The sequence below is a fragment of the Glycine max genome, chromosome 17, assembly GCF_000004515.6.
Source record: "Glycine max cultivar Williams 82 chromosome 17, Glycine_max_v4.0, whole genome shotgun sequence".
Lineage (NCBI taxonomy): Eukaryota > Viridiplantae > Streptophyta > Magnoliopsida > Fabales > Fabaceae > Glycine > Glycine max.
In genome coordinates this window covers 14,241,164-14,261,058 of record NC_038253.2, presented here as the reverse complement: position 1 = coordinate 14,261,058, position 19,895 = coordinate 14,241,164, and the positions used below count along the sequence as shown (strand labels likewise).

General features: G+C 37.7%; 1 protein-coding gene across 1 annotated transcript; it reads right to left on the bottom strand.

Moving 5' to 3' along the window:
• Window positions 1-16,006: 16,006 nt before the first annotated feature.
• LOC102664764 (uncharacterized) lies at window positions 16,007-16,558 on the bottom strand. Its single transcript, XM_006601407.1, has one exon. The coding sequence runs from the start codon at window positions 16,556-16,558 to the stop codon at window positions 16,007-16,009; it is 552 nt and encodes a 183-aa protein (XP_006601470.1).
• Window positions 16,559-19,895: the final 3,337 nt, after the last annotated feature.

The following is a 19,895-nucleotide window of genomic DNA, read 5'->3' as shown; positions in this document are numbered from 1 at the left end:
GCTGCTCGTGTCAGCACAAAGGGGAGTTGTGTTGATCCCTCACCGACCGATCTAGAGATGGGTGACTCAAACAAATGCAGGTTGTACATCGAAGACAATCCTTCCCGCTTGGTTTCCCTAGGAAGAATTTATGAGGGATCCACAGCGGTTCACAACATCCCTTTGTTGCATGGCCAAGTTAAGGTAGGTGTTGTGGAGGTTAAAGATGCAGAGGCTCTCGTTCCTGTACCCACTGACGAGGTTAATTTAGTGGGGCAGACACTTAACATCTTCCTTGCTTGGCTAACACATATCGTGAAGCGTGTATCAAAACAAGTATTTTACTCTCATTATATGCTTATTCTTTTCAATTGAATTATTCCTTGTAATTAAATTATGTTAATTAACTATGTTCGATAAATAGATAGTTGTGTCTCCAGGAAAACCTCCAGATAGGTCAGATCATGAGGTCGATGATCCCCTATATCTGATGACATTGACCATCTCACAACTTTTCTTGAAGCCTCTCCAGGTTATGTGGGATGCTACTGTGTTCAGGGTGCTTAATCAAGACTTCCCATTGTACATCAAGCACAAACATCTCTCTGAAATTGCACACGGTAGTCAATGTCTCAGCATATCTGTTATACAGTTGTGGATTCTGTAAGTCAATTTACATTATTGTTAATCACCGAAGTTATTGTTTTAAATTCATACATAATTAACTTTGCCTTAACAACAACAGGCATCTGACTGAGACAAGTATGTGAGTGGGGAATTTCGATGTGTATGGATTCCTCGAGCCACAGTCCATTCAGAGATCTGGGCAATCATAATTTGAATCGGAAAGTTACATCAAGAGTTAGATGCAGAGTTCAAAACGCAATGTCTACCTTGGAGCCTACCTGAATGGGTAAGTGAAACTGAACAACTGAATTTAAATAATGTATAATACAACAATCTTTGATATTCTTCTCCACTGCAACGGACACTGGCAAATGGTCATCATTTTGCCTAAGGAAAACCTTGTTGTCTAGTTTTATTCCTTGCATAACAGGCCAAACAACTACCTTAAAGGAATAATTAACAGGTCAGTGTTGTTTTTCAATACATTTGCATTAGCATAACTCAACAACATCAATATTTTAATGTTCCTTGTATTCAACAGTTCTTTGAAAGGACTTGATGATACTCCACAACCTAAACCCAAGGCTAGTGCTAGGTGGATTGTTGTTAAGGTACGTGATTTAAATAAAACTTCTACTTATATATATTTTATGTGTTTGTGCACTAATTGTAGTTAACGTTAAATATCCAAATTTCATTATGTATTTATACTGTAATAGACAAAAAGGAAGCATTGAGTGTGGCTACTACGTGATGCACTGGATGTCCACTATAATCTTAGGAAGTTTTAGGAATAATTGGGAAACGATAATTGTTTATTTCAAACAAATTTTATTTTCTTGTCATTTGAATTACATTATTAACTTATGTTTTATTTGATCATGTAGTATTTTAATGATGTTAGACAATTGGAAGCAGACAGATTGAAGGCGCTTCGCATCCAGTAGGCACAATATTATCTCAAAGTTAGAAATGAAAATTAGGATGTTAGGGAACTTAGGATGTTAGGGAACTATTTCATTTTAGGTTACTTAATTAGTTTACTACCTTGCTTTACATTTTTGCCAATTGCTATGTCATTTTAACATTGAATATTCTTTATTGATAGTTATTAATAAATTATTTATTCAGTTATCAATTGATAGTTTACTATAGCTTTATGCTAAAAACTGTTTGGAAGCAGAATGTAAATGATATATGTTGTGATGTGTTGTCTGATTTGAATTTTACAGGTTAAATTTTGGGTTTTTTTGTAAAAATAGAAAGTGTATTTAAAAAAAACCTAAAAACAACATCGGTTTTTTTTACAAAAATCGATGTTAAAAAAAAACCGATGTTGACATACAACTTAACATCGGTTCTTCAAAAAACTGATGTTGGTTGTGTATATTAACATCGGTTATCGTAAAAAACCGATGTTAATATCCAAAACGTTAACATCAGTTTCTGTAAAAAATCGATGTTAACTTATACATTAACATCAGTTTCTAAAAATACTTAACATTGATTTTGTACAAAACCGATGTTAACTTATACATTAACATCGATTTTTTTACTGGAATCGATGTTAACATTTTGAACTTAACATCGGTTTTCTGAAAACCGATGTTAATCTATAAGTTAACATCGATTTTGTATAAAAACCGATGTCAACTGTCAACATTCATACATTTTTTTGGTGTAATTCTTATTATATAACATCGGTTATTTAGATAACCGATGTTGTAAATTTTACATTTTTAAAAAACCGATGTTAACCATAATACTTTCAACATCAGTTAAAAACCGATGTAGAAAGTCATAAATAACCAATGTAAAAAGCATATTTTCTAATAGTGTAGGTTTCTCTGATTTCTTCTAGTTCTAATTCGCTAGATCTTCAGAATGATCTGTATTGTACAATTTGCCTAGAATATTTTATGTACCAATGATGGTGCTAGAGAAGTGCATAAAACACTATGTTTTCCCAAAAGTCTCAATGTTTTCTTTTATATATAATTTAACGTTTATAAGCTACATTTTTTTTGGTTGCTTCATTGTACTCATTTTCACTGTATTATCATCAGGACGGGGTAGAGGCAGAGGCAGCTATCAGTCAGATGCTCCAAGAGGGCGTTTCAATCCAAGGAACTTTGGCAGGGGACATGGCGAGGATGGCAGTGATAGGGAGTATAACAAATCGAAAGGAAGTGGTAGAGGCAGAGGCAGCTATCAGTCAGATGCTCCAAGAGGGCGTTTCAATCCAAGGAAGTTTGGCAGGGGACATGGCGAGGATGGCAGTGATAGGGAGTATAAAAAATCGAAAAGAAATGGTTTCTATTGACCAATTCCCTGCCAAGAGAGGGGAAATTCAGGGCATCATTAAGTACCGAGAAATGGGTAGATTCTTGCTGTGTCCTGAGTCAACAAAAAACTTAAGCCAGAGAATCCAATTTTGGGTCCAGATATTTCAAACTTTAAATGTTGGGATTCAATTTCAAATATTGGGATTCAATCAATCAGTTGAATTTCATTCTAACAGACAATCATTAATCCTAACCACATACATTCTATTCATGTAGAGAAATTACTGTATAGAGAAGAGCAGAATCCCTTTGTGTTCCCATACTCAAAATCATGATGAAAACTAGATGCAGAAGCATACTTGGATTAGCCATAATGGAATGATGATGATGAAAGGTTGATCAAAAAATTGATTTTATGATCTTCCAATTGTAGAGAGCCATTTCCCTTATCTTTTCTTCTCTGAATGTTTCTTTTCTGACGGGATAAAGAGAAATTGTACGTGTTGGGTTGCGTTATGTTGCTCTCTACAAATGGGACCATAACCCCCTTGTATTGGTAACTGCCATCAGTTACCCCAAACTAGATAATTATAATCTGGCCCCTCATCAAATTATAATATCACTGATATCTACACAATTAGCCTTTCATGACATATATGCCCTCAACCATACTTTTATATTGATTAGACCACTTTAATATTTTGGCTAATTATATAATGGCCATAACTCATTCAATTATGAGATATATATATGTATGACCCAAAATTACTAACAATCTCCCACTAGTCACAAATATATATATATATATATATATATATATATATATATATATATATATATATATATATATATATATATCCCTACAATCCTTATGAATGTGTTAGACTTTATGAGCTCAAAATTTGCCATTACATGCCTTGAGCATATTCCAAAAATCTTGTCCATTGATTACATCAGCATGTAGAACCAAAGCAGCTTTCATTGTATCAATCACAACTAAACCCATCAATGATTAGTAATGCTGACAGAATCAAATGACATAGACTCATCATGAAATGTGTAGCATGAAAATTACGTGAAGATGGTCTATACACGTCTATTTTCAAATGGTCCTACTTTACCTTAATGAGATCATTTAATAACCTTAATGTACAAAGTGTAATAACTGAATAATAAACCATATATATTTAATCAAATATATCCAAAAGTCAATTTATGCATACATAAAATCTAACATAGAATATAAAATACATAAAAGTCACTAACTCCCACTAAACCAAAGATTCCTCGAACTGTAAAACACTCATGTGAGCAACATGCTCATGAAAGACCTTGGGTGGAAGTCCCCTAGTAAGAGGATCTGCTATCATGGAGTTTGTCCCTAAGTGTTCTATGGAAATTTGTCCACTTTGTACCCTTTCCTTAACAACTACGAACTTGATGTCAATATGCTTCAACTTGGTCGAGCTCTTATTGTTGTTAGAATACAATATAGGCGATTTGTTGTCTCAATATAACTTAAGTGGTCTTTCAATTCCTTCCATAATTTGCAGCCCTGTGACAAATGTTTTTAGCCATATTCCATGATTTGATGCCTCATAGCATGCCACAAATTCTACCGCCATGGTGGATGAAGTAGTAAGGGTTTGCTTGGCACTACGCCAAGAAACCGCACCACCGGCTAACATGAAAATGTAACATGAAGTGGATCTCAAACTATCTAGGCATCCTGTAAAATCCGAGTCAGAATACCTAGTGATCTCCAACTGATCTGACCTCTTGTATGTGAGCATATAGTACTTTGTTCTCTTCAAATACCTCATAACCCTTTTGGCTGCTTTCCAATGATCCATTCCTGGATTGCTCAAATATTTGTCTAATACCCCAACTATGTATGCTATATCTGGATGCGTACATACTTGGGCGTACATCAAACTCCCTAAGCTGATGCATAGGGAATCTTTTGCATTTCCTGAATTTATAAATTTCCTTTTGGGCACAGTTTGAGACTAAACTTGTCTCCCTTAGCAACTGGAGTATCCCTGGATTTACATTCCTGGATGCCAAACCTTTTAAGTACCTTTTCGATATAGCTTCTTTGTGATAATCCTAGAATACCCCGAGATCAATCTCGGTGTATCTGAATTCCTAATACAAAGGAGGCGTCACCAAGATCTTTCATTTTGAAGTTTCTTGATAGAAATCTCTTGGTTTCGTGCAACATGCCTATATCTAGTGGCAAACAATATGTCATCAACAAATAAGACCAGGAAAAATGTATTTATTCCCACTAAATGAGAGAATTACTTGATGAAATTTGTGATACCATTAACGAGATGCATGTTTTAGCCCATAAATGGATTTTGTCAATTTGCAAACCATATTCTTTGGGTCTCCTGACACAAAGTTTTCTGGTTGCACCATATAAATTGTTTCATCAATGTTGCCATTGAGAAATGCCATCTTGACATCTATTTGATAAAGCTCCAAATCATAATGTGCAACAAGAGCCATGATTATCCTAAAAGAGTCTTTCGATAAAACTAGAGAGAAAGTCTCTTTAAATTCAATCCCTTCCTTTTAGGTATAGCCCTTTGCTACAAGACGAGCCTTATACCTCTTCATATTACCTTTGGAATCCCGCTTGGTCTTAAATATCCATTTGCAACCAATGGGTTTCACACCTTCTGGTAATGGGACAAGTTCCCAAACCTTGTTGTCTTGCATGGACTTATACTCCTCATTCATTACTTCAATCCACTTTTCTGAGTTGGAATCTTGCATGGCTTGATGGAAGTTGACTGGGTCATCTTCCATCATACCATTATTTTCCTCATGTTCCTGGAGAAATACCTTATAATCATCTGGAATATCACTTCTCCTTTCTCTTGTAGATCTCTGCAAAGGTATTGGCTCATGAAGCATAGGTTCTTGAGGATCTTGAGTTTGTTCTTCATGAACGACTAAATTATCTTGAGTGGGGGATTCAATAACAATATCTTGTAGAGGTTCCAAATTTTCTTTATCAAAAGCAACTGTATGAATCAGTTATGGAATTGTTACTGATTCTTCCTCTAAGACAAAGTCTCTAACCTTATTCTTCCCTCCAAACTCAATATCCTCAAAGAATGTGATGGTTCATGTCTCAAAAATTGTCTTTAATTTGGGATCATAAAATTTATAGCCCCTGGATCTTTCAGAATAACCAATAAAGTAGCTACTCACTGTTCGAGAGTCTAATTTTCTTTCATTTGGCTTATAAGGCCTTGCTTTAGCTGGACATCCCCATACATGAAAATGTTTTAGACTAGGCTTTCACCCAACCCAAAGCTCATAAGGTGTTTTGGAAGCTACCTTGGTTGGCACTCTATTTAGAATGTAAGTTGCAGTCTTTAGTGCCTCTCCCTAGAGTGACTCTGGTAAGTTAGAATAACAAATCATGCTTCTTACCATATCCTTAAGAGTTCTATTTCATCTTTCAGCCACACCATTCATGCTAGGTGACCCCGACATGGTGTACTGTGGGACGATTCCACATTCCTCTAGGTACCTGGCAAAAGGCCCCGGATGTTGTTCACCTGAACCGTCATATCTGCCATAGTATTCACCACCATGGTTAGATCTGACACACTTTATTCTTTTGTGGAGTTGATTTTCAACTTCAACTTTAAATGTTTTGAATACATCCAAAGATTGTGACTTTTCATGTATAAGAAACAAGTATGCATATCTGGAGTAATCGTCTATGAATGATATAAAATATTGTTGACCATTCCATGAAAGTGTATGAAATGGCCCACAAATGTTTGTATGTCTCAATTCCAAGACGTCTGTAGCTCTATATGCACCCAATTTCTTGCTTTTGGTTTGTTTACCTTTAATGCATTCAACACAAACATGAAAGCTTGTGAAATCAATGGAATCTAAGATTCCATTTGACACAAGTCGTTCAATTATGTTCTTAGAAATGTGACCTAAGCGCTTATGCCATAATGATCCTGAGTTTGTATTATCAATTCTACGCTTAGTACCACACAATTATGCATTAAAGGATTCACCATAGGAAGTTGCAGTATCAAGTAAATATAGATTATCATTAACCAAGAGTGAACCAATTCCAACAATAATTAAAAGACAACCTGAACACATTGTTTCCAAATGAACACAAATAACCCAATTTGTCCAAATAAGAAACTGAAACCAAATTTCGTCTAAATGACGGTACAACAAAAGTGTCTTTCAAATCCAAATAAAAACCAGTACATAATAATAATCTAAAGTGCCCTATAGCTTCCACTTCCACTGATTTACCATCTCCAACATAGATCCATCTTTTAGAATCAATTGGCTTCCAGTAGCTTAGGCAACCCTGCATTGAAACACTAATGTTAGTAGTGGCACCAGAATCTAACCACCAAGTGTTTCTAGGTACTAAAGCTAAATTGACCTTAAATAGACTAAAGTAAGAAACATACCCTTCTTTGCACGCCAAGCATGATATTTGTTACATTTCTTCTCTACATGTCCACGCTTACTGTAAGAGAAAAAGTTGTCACCCTGATTTTGTTTCTTTTGTCCTGGACCCTTAACAACTTCATTCTTGGGCTCCTCAGTCCTTTTTCTTTTGCCTTTGTCTTTAGAGGTACTCACAACATGAGCACTTTCAGTCCTTTCTTGCTTCAGCCTTTCCTTTTCTTGCACACGGTATGAAATGAGCTCATTAAGAGACCATTTCTCCTTCTAACAGTTATAAGAGATCTTAAACTGACTAAACTGTGAAGGTAGAGAAATCAACACTAAATGAATAAGCAAGTCTTCTGATAGCTCAAGCTTTAGTGCCCTTAAATTTGAAGCAATATTTGCCTTTATACTTCATGGAAATCAAGTTCTGAAGGAAAGTACTTGTTTCTGCCTTATCGCTTTTTGCAAAGCACTTTTCAATTTCAGCAAGGAATTCTTTGACACTAGTTATATCATCTGAAATAGTGCCCCTAAAGACCTCAAGAATGCCACGCTTAATGATTAAAAGACTCATGCAATTTGAGTGATCCCACTTCTCATGAAGTTTTCTCTGTTCAGAGGTACTAGAATCCGTAGGAGAAGGGGGTTTCTCAATCCTTAATGCAAGGTCTAGATCCATGCAGCCAAGAACAATTTGCACGTTCTCTTTCCAGTCCTTAAAATTTACACCATTAAGAATTGGAACCGAATTCAGATTAGCAGATATAGAAGCAACAACTAAAAAGATCAAAACAAATAATACAATAAGCTCACATAACAATAATCAATACATTTAAATAATGGTATATCTTATCTCAAGATATCTAGAGCACCGTTAATATCAAGTCTTTGGACAGTGGTATTAATTGCTAGTGGTATCCTTCTTGTAATGTTCAAACATTGATAATAAAAGCATATTGTTAGATTTCCCATATGGTTACTTTTTGTCCAATTTTTCTCCAACAAATATGTTCAAGGGAAATCCGATTCACCAGAAAGTGCCCTGGGTCGTCAAGTATTTAAAATTAAAATGGAATGATCAGAGTATCGAACACAGGGAACTTATTAGACAAAGTTTTGTTCAGAAGTAAAGCATTGTTGAAACAAACATTGATAATTGATGGTTAAAACAGAAATAAACTAATCCTATAGTAAAACAATAAATGCAACTAAGTAAAAGTTTGACAACAATAGGTAAAAGGCATTGGGTCTTTCTAACAAACAAGTTGATGCACATGAGGATATTTCTCCAATTAATCATGTTCTTGTGTTCTATGTTGTAGCCTAAAATACTAAACCTCGATCCCTAGTTAGGCTGAATTAATCCAAGCTTCGTCATCAGATCCCTCTTGTTGGACTAGGCTTAATTTAAACAGCCCTCGTAGGTTTAGACTAATTTAATCCAAGCTTCATCCCCAGATCCCTCATTTAAGACTAGGCTTGACTTAAACAGCCCTCACAGGTTTAGCCTAATTTAACCTAAGCCTCGTCTGTAGATCCCTCGTCTGTAGCCTAATTTAAAGATAATTACAACAATTGTTCCTTAGAAATCACCAACAAGGGTGTTTAGCCAATCATTGCAGAAAAATCCTAACACAAATGAGATTGAGAGTACATAATAATTGTTCCTTACACAAGAAGGGGGATCCCTCCTCCTCCTCTTCTCAGCACCTCACAATCACTCTACAGCTCACCGATCCCTCTTTAATTGAAGAACCCTAGGCTTCTCTCCAAAGCTACTCCTCTTGCTGCCTCTAGAGCTTCTATCTCGAAATTAGCACTGTGGTGTCAATTTCGTACTCTGTGTTGTACAAGCTGTTACCCGCATTATGAGCAAAATAGGCTTTAAAAAGGCTCTGAAATCGCAATGTCTTGCTTAGCGCCACTGTCGCGCTTAGCGCGAGTAAGTGGATTTGAGCTTAGTGCTAGTCATGCGTTGAGCCTGGCTAAAGACAACAATCGCGCTTAGCGCGAGGCCTTGACTTTTGAGCTCTATCAGATTCCTTTGTCATGCTAAGCGCGCTAAAGCTGTACTTAGCGGTGGATGCGCGCTAAGCTCACATGGTCCGCTTAGCGTGACTGCTCCTTTTAGCACTTCAAGAATCAGCCTCATTTAAACTTGAAATTATGCAAATTTTATCATTAAATCACATGGGAAATACTCTAAAGACAACTATAGAAACAAAACAAGATTTATATACAAATTCCTACAAAATAACTATAAATTGGGGAAACTATACAAGTTTTGGAAAATATTTTCTATACAAAAGTTAGTCGTATAAGACGACTAACAAACTCCCCCAAATTTACAATTTTGCTTGTCCTCAAGCAAAGAAAGAACAATTCACTTGTCCTCAAGTGACAAAATATAGTGGTCAATCCAAATGGTGTTTGCTTCACAGAAAAATTTAATCATATGAAATGAATGTTATGGAATGCTTCAATTAAATGCCCTTCACAAACATGTAGCTTTTCGATGATAGGAACATATTTATTAGAGTCATAACTGAAATAAGCAAGTGAGAATGACAAATATCAAGGAAGGATCATTAACCAAAGCCTCACAATCATTGTTTCACTCAAGCACAAGTGTTTAGGCTCATTCCATCATAAACAACTAACACAAGTCCCAACCTTTGCATTTCATCTCATGCCATACAGAAATAAACACACAAACTGAATCCGAAGGACTTTCTCGGCTTGTACTGAGGCTAGGCTGCCAACAAATCATGGTTTTTCTAGGATTCAAAAGCTTAGGTTCTTGGAGAGCATTTATCCATAGATAAACCTTTACTTTTCATTCATTCCCATCCCATACTTGCCTTTTATTGAAGCACTTAGCTTCATTTCATTACTTTGCAGCACACACACTTAAACACTTTTATTTGTACTTACAGTTTATATATATATATATATATATATGTGTGTGTGTGTGTGTGTGTGTGTGTGTGTGTGTGTGTGTGTGTGTGTGTATGTAGAAACAATATGTGCATGCTATTTACTTGGACCATTTCAATTCTTACCCAGTATTTTCCCCCAAATTTGGGACAAATTTTCTTTGAACCAAGCTTTTTGTTGATGATGCTCTCCTACAACCTAAGACAAGGTAGTAGGAGATAACACTGTATAGGCTCAAGGTTCAACCAATCAATAATTCATTCAACTCAAATAAGGGATAATTCATTCAAGCACAAGGTCATCTTTTTGGCTAAGTAGCTATCACAATCAAAACATGGCCTTCATCATCCTCAATTCATGCATTCAGTCTATACTTCAAAGATTCATGCAAAAATCAGTACTAAATAATAGTTGTTGCTCTCAAAATTTAAGGATCACACTCTCATCGGGATGTGGTTAATGCATTCCTTCACAATCAATCTGACAAACTAACTAACATTTTCTGTCATATTTCTAATCACATGTTCTTTCTCTTCTAATAGCTGCAAGCTTGATCAAGAAAAAAGAATCTCAACATTTCAATCCACTCAATTCATACAATTGATCCATTCAAGTCATTCAAAACAAACCACTGAAACATGATTCAATCATTTCACTATTCAAACAAGCTTTTATACAAGCTACAAACACTCAAACAACTGAAATTTAAAAGACTGAAATTTAAAGACTGAAACATAAAGCATAAAATAAACTGAAACAGGATAATAATAAATTGTTCAAAATCTAGGAATATAAAATTCTTGTCAATCGTCCTGCTACGGATCCTCCGCATGCTCGTTCAGATCCAACACCGGAGTAGCTGATGGATCTTGTGAAATAGGATGCTCTGGCTTCGATGTTGGAGCATATGGCTGTGAATCAGCAAGAACTGGAGATGGTGATGGTGATGCTGCCTCCTTCTAATCAATCTCTGCATCTGGCTTTGGAACAAATGGCTCAGGAGGGATCAGCTCATCCTCTGCTGTTGTCTCAGGCTCTTGGGCTGCGGAAGTCCCACCCCCTCCAGAAGGAGAAGGCTGGACTCCTGGCCAAGCCACCTGAGTAAGGAACTCCTCTGTGCTCATAATAGACTACAGGCCTGATCTCTGTAAACTCTGCATGATGATTACCTGGCCTCTGTGTAGGCTCTGCAGCATGCCAAATAAAGTCTCCAAAGTAAAAATGAAAGATCCTGAAGGAGCTGGAGCTGTAATAAGAGCTGGTAAATGAGTAGATAAAGATGGAGCTGATGGAGCTGTAGAAGAAGGAGCTGATAAAGGATGAATCTCAGAAGATGGGAGAGCAGAAGATGAAGGAGCCTCATACCTCTTACCCTTGGTCTTCTGGGACCCTCTGAAAGTCACTGTTGGATCATCCAGATTCCAATAGTTCTTCTTTACATATGCCACATTAATGGCAGGGATGAGACTCTCCAAGGTCCTGGAATCAGAAGTGACTCCTCTAGCTTTGCATAAAGCAGTGATTAAGGCTGGAAACCCAAGCCTAGAGGATTCGTGCTAGGCAATCATGGTGATCTGATGAGAAATTAAGTAACACACATTCATGTCCATCTTCTGAATTATACCATAAATCAACTTGGCCCTATCCATAGTGATATCTGATGTGTGTGAGGTAGGGATCAAGTTGGAGAAAGAGAGAACGCTCCATGTCTGAGCAAGGGTCGTCAGGTTCTTCCTGAGGATCTTCAGTGGCAAGCCGTCAGCATTAAGCTCAAATCCCCTCCCTGGGATGCAGAGCTTGGCTACCAATTCCTGAGGGTCAGGCCTTAGGAGTGAAAACCTGGAATAAGCAGATAACTCTTCCTCCTCTTCAATTATCACAGGGGTCTTCAGGAAAGTATTCAAGGTGTCTGCATCAAATTTCACTAAATGACCTCTCACCCTCACTTGCTTAGGTGATTTATCCTCGGGGTCATAGAGGTTAGCATAGAATTCTTTCATAATGGCAACATCAATGCTGCCTTCATCAAAACTAGTCAATTCCTCATCCCATTTTCTTCTCTCCAGTTCTTCCTTGAACTCATCAAACTCAGTGTGGTAGATTACCACATTTCGCTTAGGGAGTAATTTTCTGGGTACCACAATATTAGTGTACCTTTCCCAGGCCTTAGGAGAAGTGAACCTGGATTGGTCATAACAGACCTGGGAAGGTGTAGCAGGTTCCTTTCTCTTCTTTGATGTCATATGAAAGAAATAAGATCAAACCACAGGGTTAAACAAGATTATTTTCATCAAAAACAAAAAAATAAAACTAAAAATTGAACTAGGCACTTAGCGCAGTGTAGAAGCAAGCTTCATGATGAATCAAGATTGATTCAAGGAGTTTTGATGATAACAAAGATGATGACAAAAAGCTCAAAAGTCAAGATCACTTCATGATAACAAAGATCATGACATTCAAGAATGAGTTCAAGATTGAGTCAAGAACACTTCAAGAATCACGGGAAATTTGAATTCAAGAATCAAGAATCAAGTTTCATGATTCAGGTTTCAAGATTCAAGAATCAAGAATAATCAAGTTGAAGATTCAAGAATCATGAAAAGACTCAATCAAGATAAGTACTAAAAAGTTTTTCAAAACATTGAATAGCACATGATTTTTTCACAAAACCTTTTACCAAATAGTTTTCACTCTCTGGTAATCGATTACCAGTAGCAAAGTTGATTTCAAAAAGCTTTCAACTGAATTTACAACGTTCCAATTGATTTCAAAATGGTGTAACCGATTACAATGATTTGGTAATCGATTACCAGTGTGTTTGAACGTTGAAATTCAAATTCAATTGTGAAGAGTCACATCCTTTCACAAAAATGCTTTGTGTAATCCATTACAATGATTTGGTAATCGATTGCTAGTAATAAGTTCTGAACAAAAATCAAAAGATGTAACTCTTCCAATGGTTTTCAAGTTTTTCTAAAAGTTATAACTTTTCCAATGATTTTTAAGTTTTTCTAAAGGTTATAACTCTTCTAATGGTTCTCTTGACCAGACATGAAGAGTCTATAAAAGCAAGACTTTGATTTGCATTTGTACAATTATTTTTCTTTTGACTACAAACTTTTCTAATTTGATTTCTGAATTTCTTTGAACTTCTTCTTATTCTTCTTCCTTTGCCAAAAAGCTTTCCAAAGTTTTCTGGTTTTCCAAACCTTGAAAACAAAACTGTGCTATTCATCTTTTTCATTCCCTTCTCCCTTTGCCAAAATGAATTTGCCAAGTACTAACCGCCTGAATTCTTTTTGTGTCTCTCTTCTCCCTTTTCCAAAAGAACAAAGGACTAACCGCCTGAATTCTTTGGTGTCTCCCTTCTCCCTTGTCAAAGAATTCAATAAGACACAGTCTGAGAATTCTTTTGATTCTTCCCTTTCCCATAAACAAAAGATTTCAAAGGACTAACCGCCTGAGAATTCTTTTGTTTCCCCTTTCACAAAGTTTCAAAGGACTAACCGCCTGAGAACTTTGTCTTAACACATTAGAGGGTACATCCTTTGTGGTACAAGTAGAGGGTACATCTACTTGGGCTGTTGTGATTGAGAACAAGAGAGGGTACATCTCTTGTTGATCAGTTCTAGTGAAGGGTACATCCACTAGGTTGTTCAAAGAGAACAAGAGAGGGTACATCCCTTGTGGATCTTTGCTTGTAAAGGAATTTACAAGGTTGAAAAGAAATCTCAAGGACCGCAGGTCGCTTGGGGACTGGATGTAGGCACGGGTTGTTGCCGAACCAGTAAAAAACTCTTGTGTTTGTCTTCTTCTTCCATACTCTTTTAATTTCCATGTGCACTTTAATTACTGCTTTTACTTTTGGTTAAGTTTATATTTATGTTCTTTACTTTCTTAACAACATAGTAAAAGCCTAAGAAGGATTAGTTTTTTAATTAGTAAAGGTTCATTAATAATTAATTCAATCCCCCTTCTTAATTATTCTGAGGCCACTTGATCCAACACGCAGCAGCTGAGCTTAGCACGCCTTATGCAAATTTACTCATGAGCTAAGCGCAACATCCTCACGCATAGCGTGAGTACTCAAAAAATCTTTTTTTTTTTTTTGCAGAATAGGCTTAGCGCAGTAGGCCACTTAGCCTTATTACACAATTTTTAAAAACAGTGGAGGAGTTGAGCTTAGCGCAGTAGGGCACGCTTAGCTTAACCTCCATGAAACATAACAAGGGCTTAGCGCAATAGGGAGCTTAGCCTTATTCAAAGGTTGAAAAACAAAAGCAAAGTGGCGCTTAGCCTGACCTCCAGGCTTAGCACTGAGACAAAATTTTTTATATAAAAAAAATTCAGAAGTGTCTTAAACACTGGTGACGCTTAGCATGCCTACGCGCTTAGCATCTTCCTCATTTATGTTCATTAACAAAGATGAACGCGCTTAGCGCGACATGGTCGGCTTATCGCGTTTTTCTGGAAATCAAAATTTTCTCAGATGTGATGGACCAGCTAAGCGCAGCAGGCGCGCTTAGTGCATTCATCACGATTCTCAGCAGAATGAAGGGGTCTTGGCCCCTTTCAGCCACATTGCCCTTAATGGGCTTCTAAGTTACCTAAAATCCTAGAATGACTAACCTTAAAACTAAAATACCTAACTTAACACACTACTAACTAAGAAAGCACAAAATCATCTATCCTGTGGTTTGAAAGATGAAAATGAAATTGAAAATGTACTCACTTACTTCGATTATGATTGCAATGTAGAATGAAGCAAGAACAATGCAGACAAGTAAGTTTCAGCACATAGTAGAAAGCACAAAAGATCAGGGTTAGAAAAGGGTAGAGGCAAATGATTTCTGGGTAACACCCAAGCGCCTCAGCCTTTGGTTTTAAAAACTGAAATTTGTATGGCGCGCTTAGCACGTCAATGAAATGTTTAGGTTCTGAGTAACCCTGTGCTTAGCCTAACCTAGCGCTAAGCCCAACTTGAGGTTTCAAATTCCAGTGAGCATCTGGGGCTTAGTGCAGCAGGTGGCGCTTAGCGCTTTCTGCAACACAAAATTTTCTGCAATATGCGCTTAGCCTGAGATATGAGGCTTAGCACGCAACAAGCTTCAACTTACAGAGAGTAGTTCAGGCTTAGCGCAACAAGCGCGCTAAGCGCTACTCCAGGCATTTCAAAGAAAGTAAGGAATTGGCGCTTAGCGCATCCTGCCACTAAGCCCAACTCGTGAAAGTTCACTTTCAGAATGGATCTGGGGCTTAGCTCAAGACAGCATGCTTAGCGCTCCTATAATAAAATTTTTCAAGAGAAGGAGTGGCACTTAGTGCATCATCTCCGCTAAGCCCAAGTCATGAAGGTCAATTCCAGAGATGAAGTGGGGCTTAGCATAGTGATGTGTGCTTAGCTGAACCATCTAGCCAACTGATGAAAGGTCAAAGCGCTTAGCGCGAGCAAGCTCAAGCATAGCGTGTTAAGACATTGTGCTTAGTGCAAGGGCTGTGCTTAACGAATGGACAACTGAAAATTTTTCTAAGTCTTTTCCTGTCCATCTCTTCACAAAAGCTTGAAACCCTTTTTCTCAATACTAAACAAGCTTAAATCACATGCAATCACAAACAATTATCCTAAGCTAAATGCAAGAAAGACAAAATTAAAAAAATGACTGGGTTTCCTCCCAGCAAACACTCTTTTAACGTCATTAGCTTGACGCATCATCCTGTTATCCTGGATCCAACAAGGTTCCAACCTCCAGAACCTTCTTCTCAGATCTCTTTTCATCCATCACATTCACCCTCAAGCATACATTTTGGTCAGGCACATCTTTCTCTTCATGGAACAGACCAAAGCTGATTTTCTGGTCTTCTATACCCATTTGAAGCATTTTCTTTCCTATGTTCACCACACAACTTGCAGTAGACATGAATGGACGTCCCAGAATCAGAGGAATAACTAAGTCCTCTTCTATGTCCATCACTACAAAATCAGCTGGAAAAATGAGATGTTTAACCCTAACCAAAATGTCTTCGATCACTCCATAAGGTCTTGTGATGGAGCGATCTGCCAACTGTAAGGTCAAGCGAGTGGGCATTATTTCTAACTTTCCAAGTCGCCAGTACATGGAGAGAGACATTAAATTAATACTGGCTCCCAAATCAATGAGAGCCTTGCCTACTACAACCTCACCTATAGAACATGGTATTCTGACACTTCCTAGATCTGAATGCTTTGGTGGTAGGATACGTTGAATAACAGCGTTGCAATTTCCTTCCATGACTATAGTGTCACTATGGATATACCTGTTCTTCTTTGTCAGCATGTCTTTTAAAAATTTAGCAAAGAGTGGCATTTGTTGGAGAGCTTCTCCAAAAGGCAAAGTAATTTCCAGTTTCTTGAAGATGTCAAGAAATCTAGCCAAGTGTGTATGGTACGTCCTTGCCTTCAGTAGGAGTAGTCTCTTTCTTCTTCTCTTATGCAGCCTCACTCTTGCCCTTCTTTTTCTCCTCATCAACCTTCTCTTTTTCTTTTCCATTTTTCTGATTTTTTTCTTTTTCTTTTTCTTTTATTTCTTTTTGTTTTTATTTTTCTTGTTCTTCCTTCATCTTTATTCCTTCTTGACTATCTATTATTTGGGTCTCTCTCTCCTGGTTATCTTCATCTTCCACAACTTCCTCAAGTTCAACAAAGTCTGAAACGGGTTCAAGTGCCAGCTCAATCACCGCCTGTTGTTTATGTTCCTCCACCTTCTTCTTAGTTTTTCCTTCATCAACATGGATTGCCATTCTACTTCTTGTCATGACAGCTTTACATTCCTCCTTCGGATTTTTCTCAGTGTTAGCACTAAAGCGGCTTGACAGCCTATCCTCCAACTGTTTCGCGAGCTGCCCCACTTGGACTTCCAGATTCTTTATGGCAGACTCCGTGCTCTTCTGGTTAGACATAGAAACCTGCATAAACTGAGCTAGAGTCTCTTCCAGCTTCATTTTACAATCGTCGAGACTAGGCCCTTGTTGTTGCAGCCTTATGGACAATCCACCCTGGTCTCTATTGAATTGATTCCCAGGGTGGTTCCTCCATTGTCCTTGTTGTTGGTTGTATTGTTGTCCATGCTGGAATCCGGGAAATCCTCCTGCATTAAAATTATTTCTGGGCTGGTTCCCCATGTAATTGACTGCATGAGCTGTTGGTTCTTCATTGGGGATACAACACCCAGAATTATGAGCTCCACCACACATGGCACACCCTACAACTTGCAAAATAGTAGATGGTGAAGATTGTGCATAATGTATTTGTGTTGGCAACTTACTTAATGTCTTAGTCAATGCCTCAAGTTGCTTAGATAACAAATTGTTCTGTGCCAACAGCGCATCTTGTGATGTGAGTTCCAACAGACTTTTCTTTGTTGGAATGTGGGCTCTATCTCTCAAAATAGCAATGTCACTTGCAGCCATATTTTCAATGAGTTCCATGGCTTCTTCAGGGGTCTTCAACTTGATTTTACCCCCTGCAGAAGCGTCCAAGAGCTGCTTAGACTGCGGCCTCAACCCATCAATAAAAATGTTGAGCTGTATCGGTTCTGAGAAACCGTGAGTGAGAGTTTTTCTTAACAAGCCTCTAAATCTTTCTAGGGCCTCACTCAACGATTCATCTGGAAACTAGTGGAAGGAAGAGGTGACGGCTTTGCCTTCTGCAGTCTTCGACTCAAGGAAATATTTCTTTAGAAATTTCTCAACAACTTCATCCCATGTCTTAAGACTGTTGCCTTTGAACGAGTGAAGCCACCTCTTAGCTTCTCCAGACAATGAGAACGAGAACAAGCTCAATCGAATTGCCTCTTCAGGCACACCAGCCAGTCTAATTGTGTTGTATATTTCAAAGTAGGTGGCTAGGTGCGCGTACAGGTCTTCATTAGGCAAACCGTGAAACAAATTGTTTTGAATTAACTGAATCAAGGATGGAGGGTAAGTGATGGTATGTGCTTGAACCTCTAGTTGTGCAATGCTAGTAAAAAATTGAGGTACACTTGAACTTGAATAATCTTTTAGGGTCACTCTCCTTGGCTCTTCAGCCATGATAACCTTTTCAATCAAATATGTGTGAGATTGCCCTAGGATAGGAAAGCTAGAAGATGCATCGGAAGATCGAGGTTCTTCTTCTGGAGTTGCTACTGCTTCTAATTCCTGCAAAAATTTTATAATTCTCTCTGCATTGTGCCTCCTGCAAGTAAGTTCAAGGGAAATCCGATTCACCAGAAAGCACACCGAGTCGTCAAGTATTTAAAATTAAAACATAATGATCTGAGTATCGAACACAGTGAACTTACTTATTAGACAGAGTTTTGTTCAGAAGTAAAGCATTGTTGAAACAAACATTGATAATTGATGGTTAAAACATAAATAAACTAATCCTATGGTAAAACAGTAAATGCAAGTAAGTAAAAGTTTGATAGCAATAGGTAAAAGGCGTTGGGTCTTTCTAACAAACAAGTTGATGCATATGAGGATATTTCTCTAATTAATCATGTTCTTGTGTTCTATGTTGTAGCCTAAAATACTGAACCTCGATCCCTAGTTAGGTTGAATTAATCCAAGCTTCGTCCTCAGATCCCTCATGTTGGACTAGGCTTAATTTAAACAGCCCTCGTAGGTTTAGACTAATTTAATCCAAGCTTCATCCGTAGATCCCTCATTTAAGACTAGGCTTGACTTAAACAGCCCTCGCAGGTTTAGCCTAATTTAACCTAAGCTTCGTCCGCAGATCCCTCTTGTAAGACTAGGCTTAACTTAAACAGCATTATCATCACAACATATTCAGAAAACCAAAACCCCACAATCCATCCCTGGTAATGTAGTTATTTAGTCCTGCTTCTATCAAGTTCTAAGGCAACAGTACATTTCCCAATGCTAAAGTCACCTAACAATACACACAAATGGGTGATCAAACCAAGAGCATGCAAGAATTAAGCATCGAAAGAAGCATTGAACACACAAAACACAATTAATTAGATATTAAAGATAATTACAACAATTGTTCCTTAGAAATCGCCAACAAGGGTGTTTAGCCAATCATTACAGAAAAATCCTAACACAAATGAGATTGAGAGTACAGAATAATTGTTCCTTACACAAGAAGGGGGATCCCTCCTCCTCTTCTCAGCACCTCACAATCCCTATACAACTCACTAATCTCTCTCTAATTGAAGAACCCTAGGCTTCTCTGCAAAGCTGCTTTTCTTGCTGCCTCCAGAGCTTCTATCTCGAAATTAGCACTGTGGTGTCAATTTCGTACTCTGTGTTGTACAAGCTGTTACCCTAATTCTGAGCAAAATAAGCTTTAAATAGGCTCTGAAATCACAATGTCGCACTTAGCGCGAGTAAGTGGATTTGAGCTTAGCGCCAGTCATGCGTTGAGCCTGGCTAAAGACAACCATCGCGCTTAGCGAGCTGATCTCGCACTTAGCGCGAGGCCTTGACTCTTGAGCTCTTCCAGATTCCTTTGTCACGCTAAGTGCGCTGATGCTGTGCTTAGCGGTGGATGCGCGCTAAGCCCACATGGTCCGCTTAGCGCGACTGCTCCTTTTAGCACTTCAAGAATCAGCCTCATTTAAACTT

Coding starts and splice junctions, on each gene's coding strand:
- LOC102664764 (XM_006601407.1), bottom strand. CDS start 16,558: ATGGAAGGAAATTGCAACGCTGTTATTCAACGTATCCTACCACCAAAG.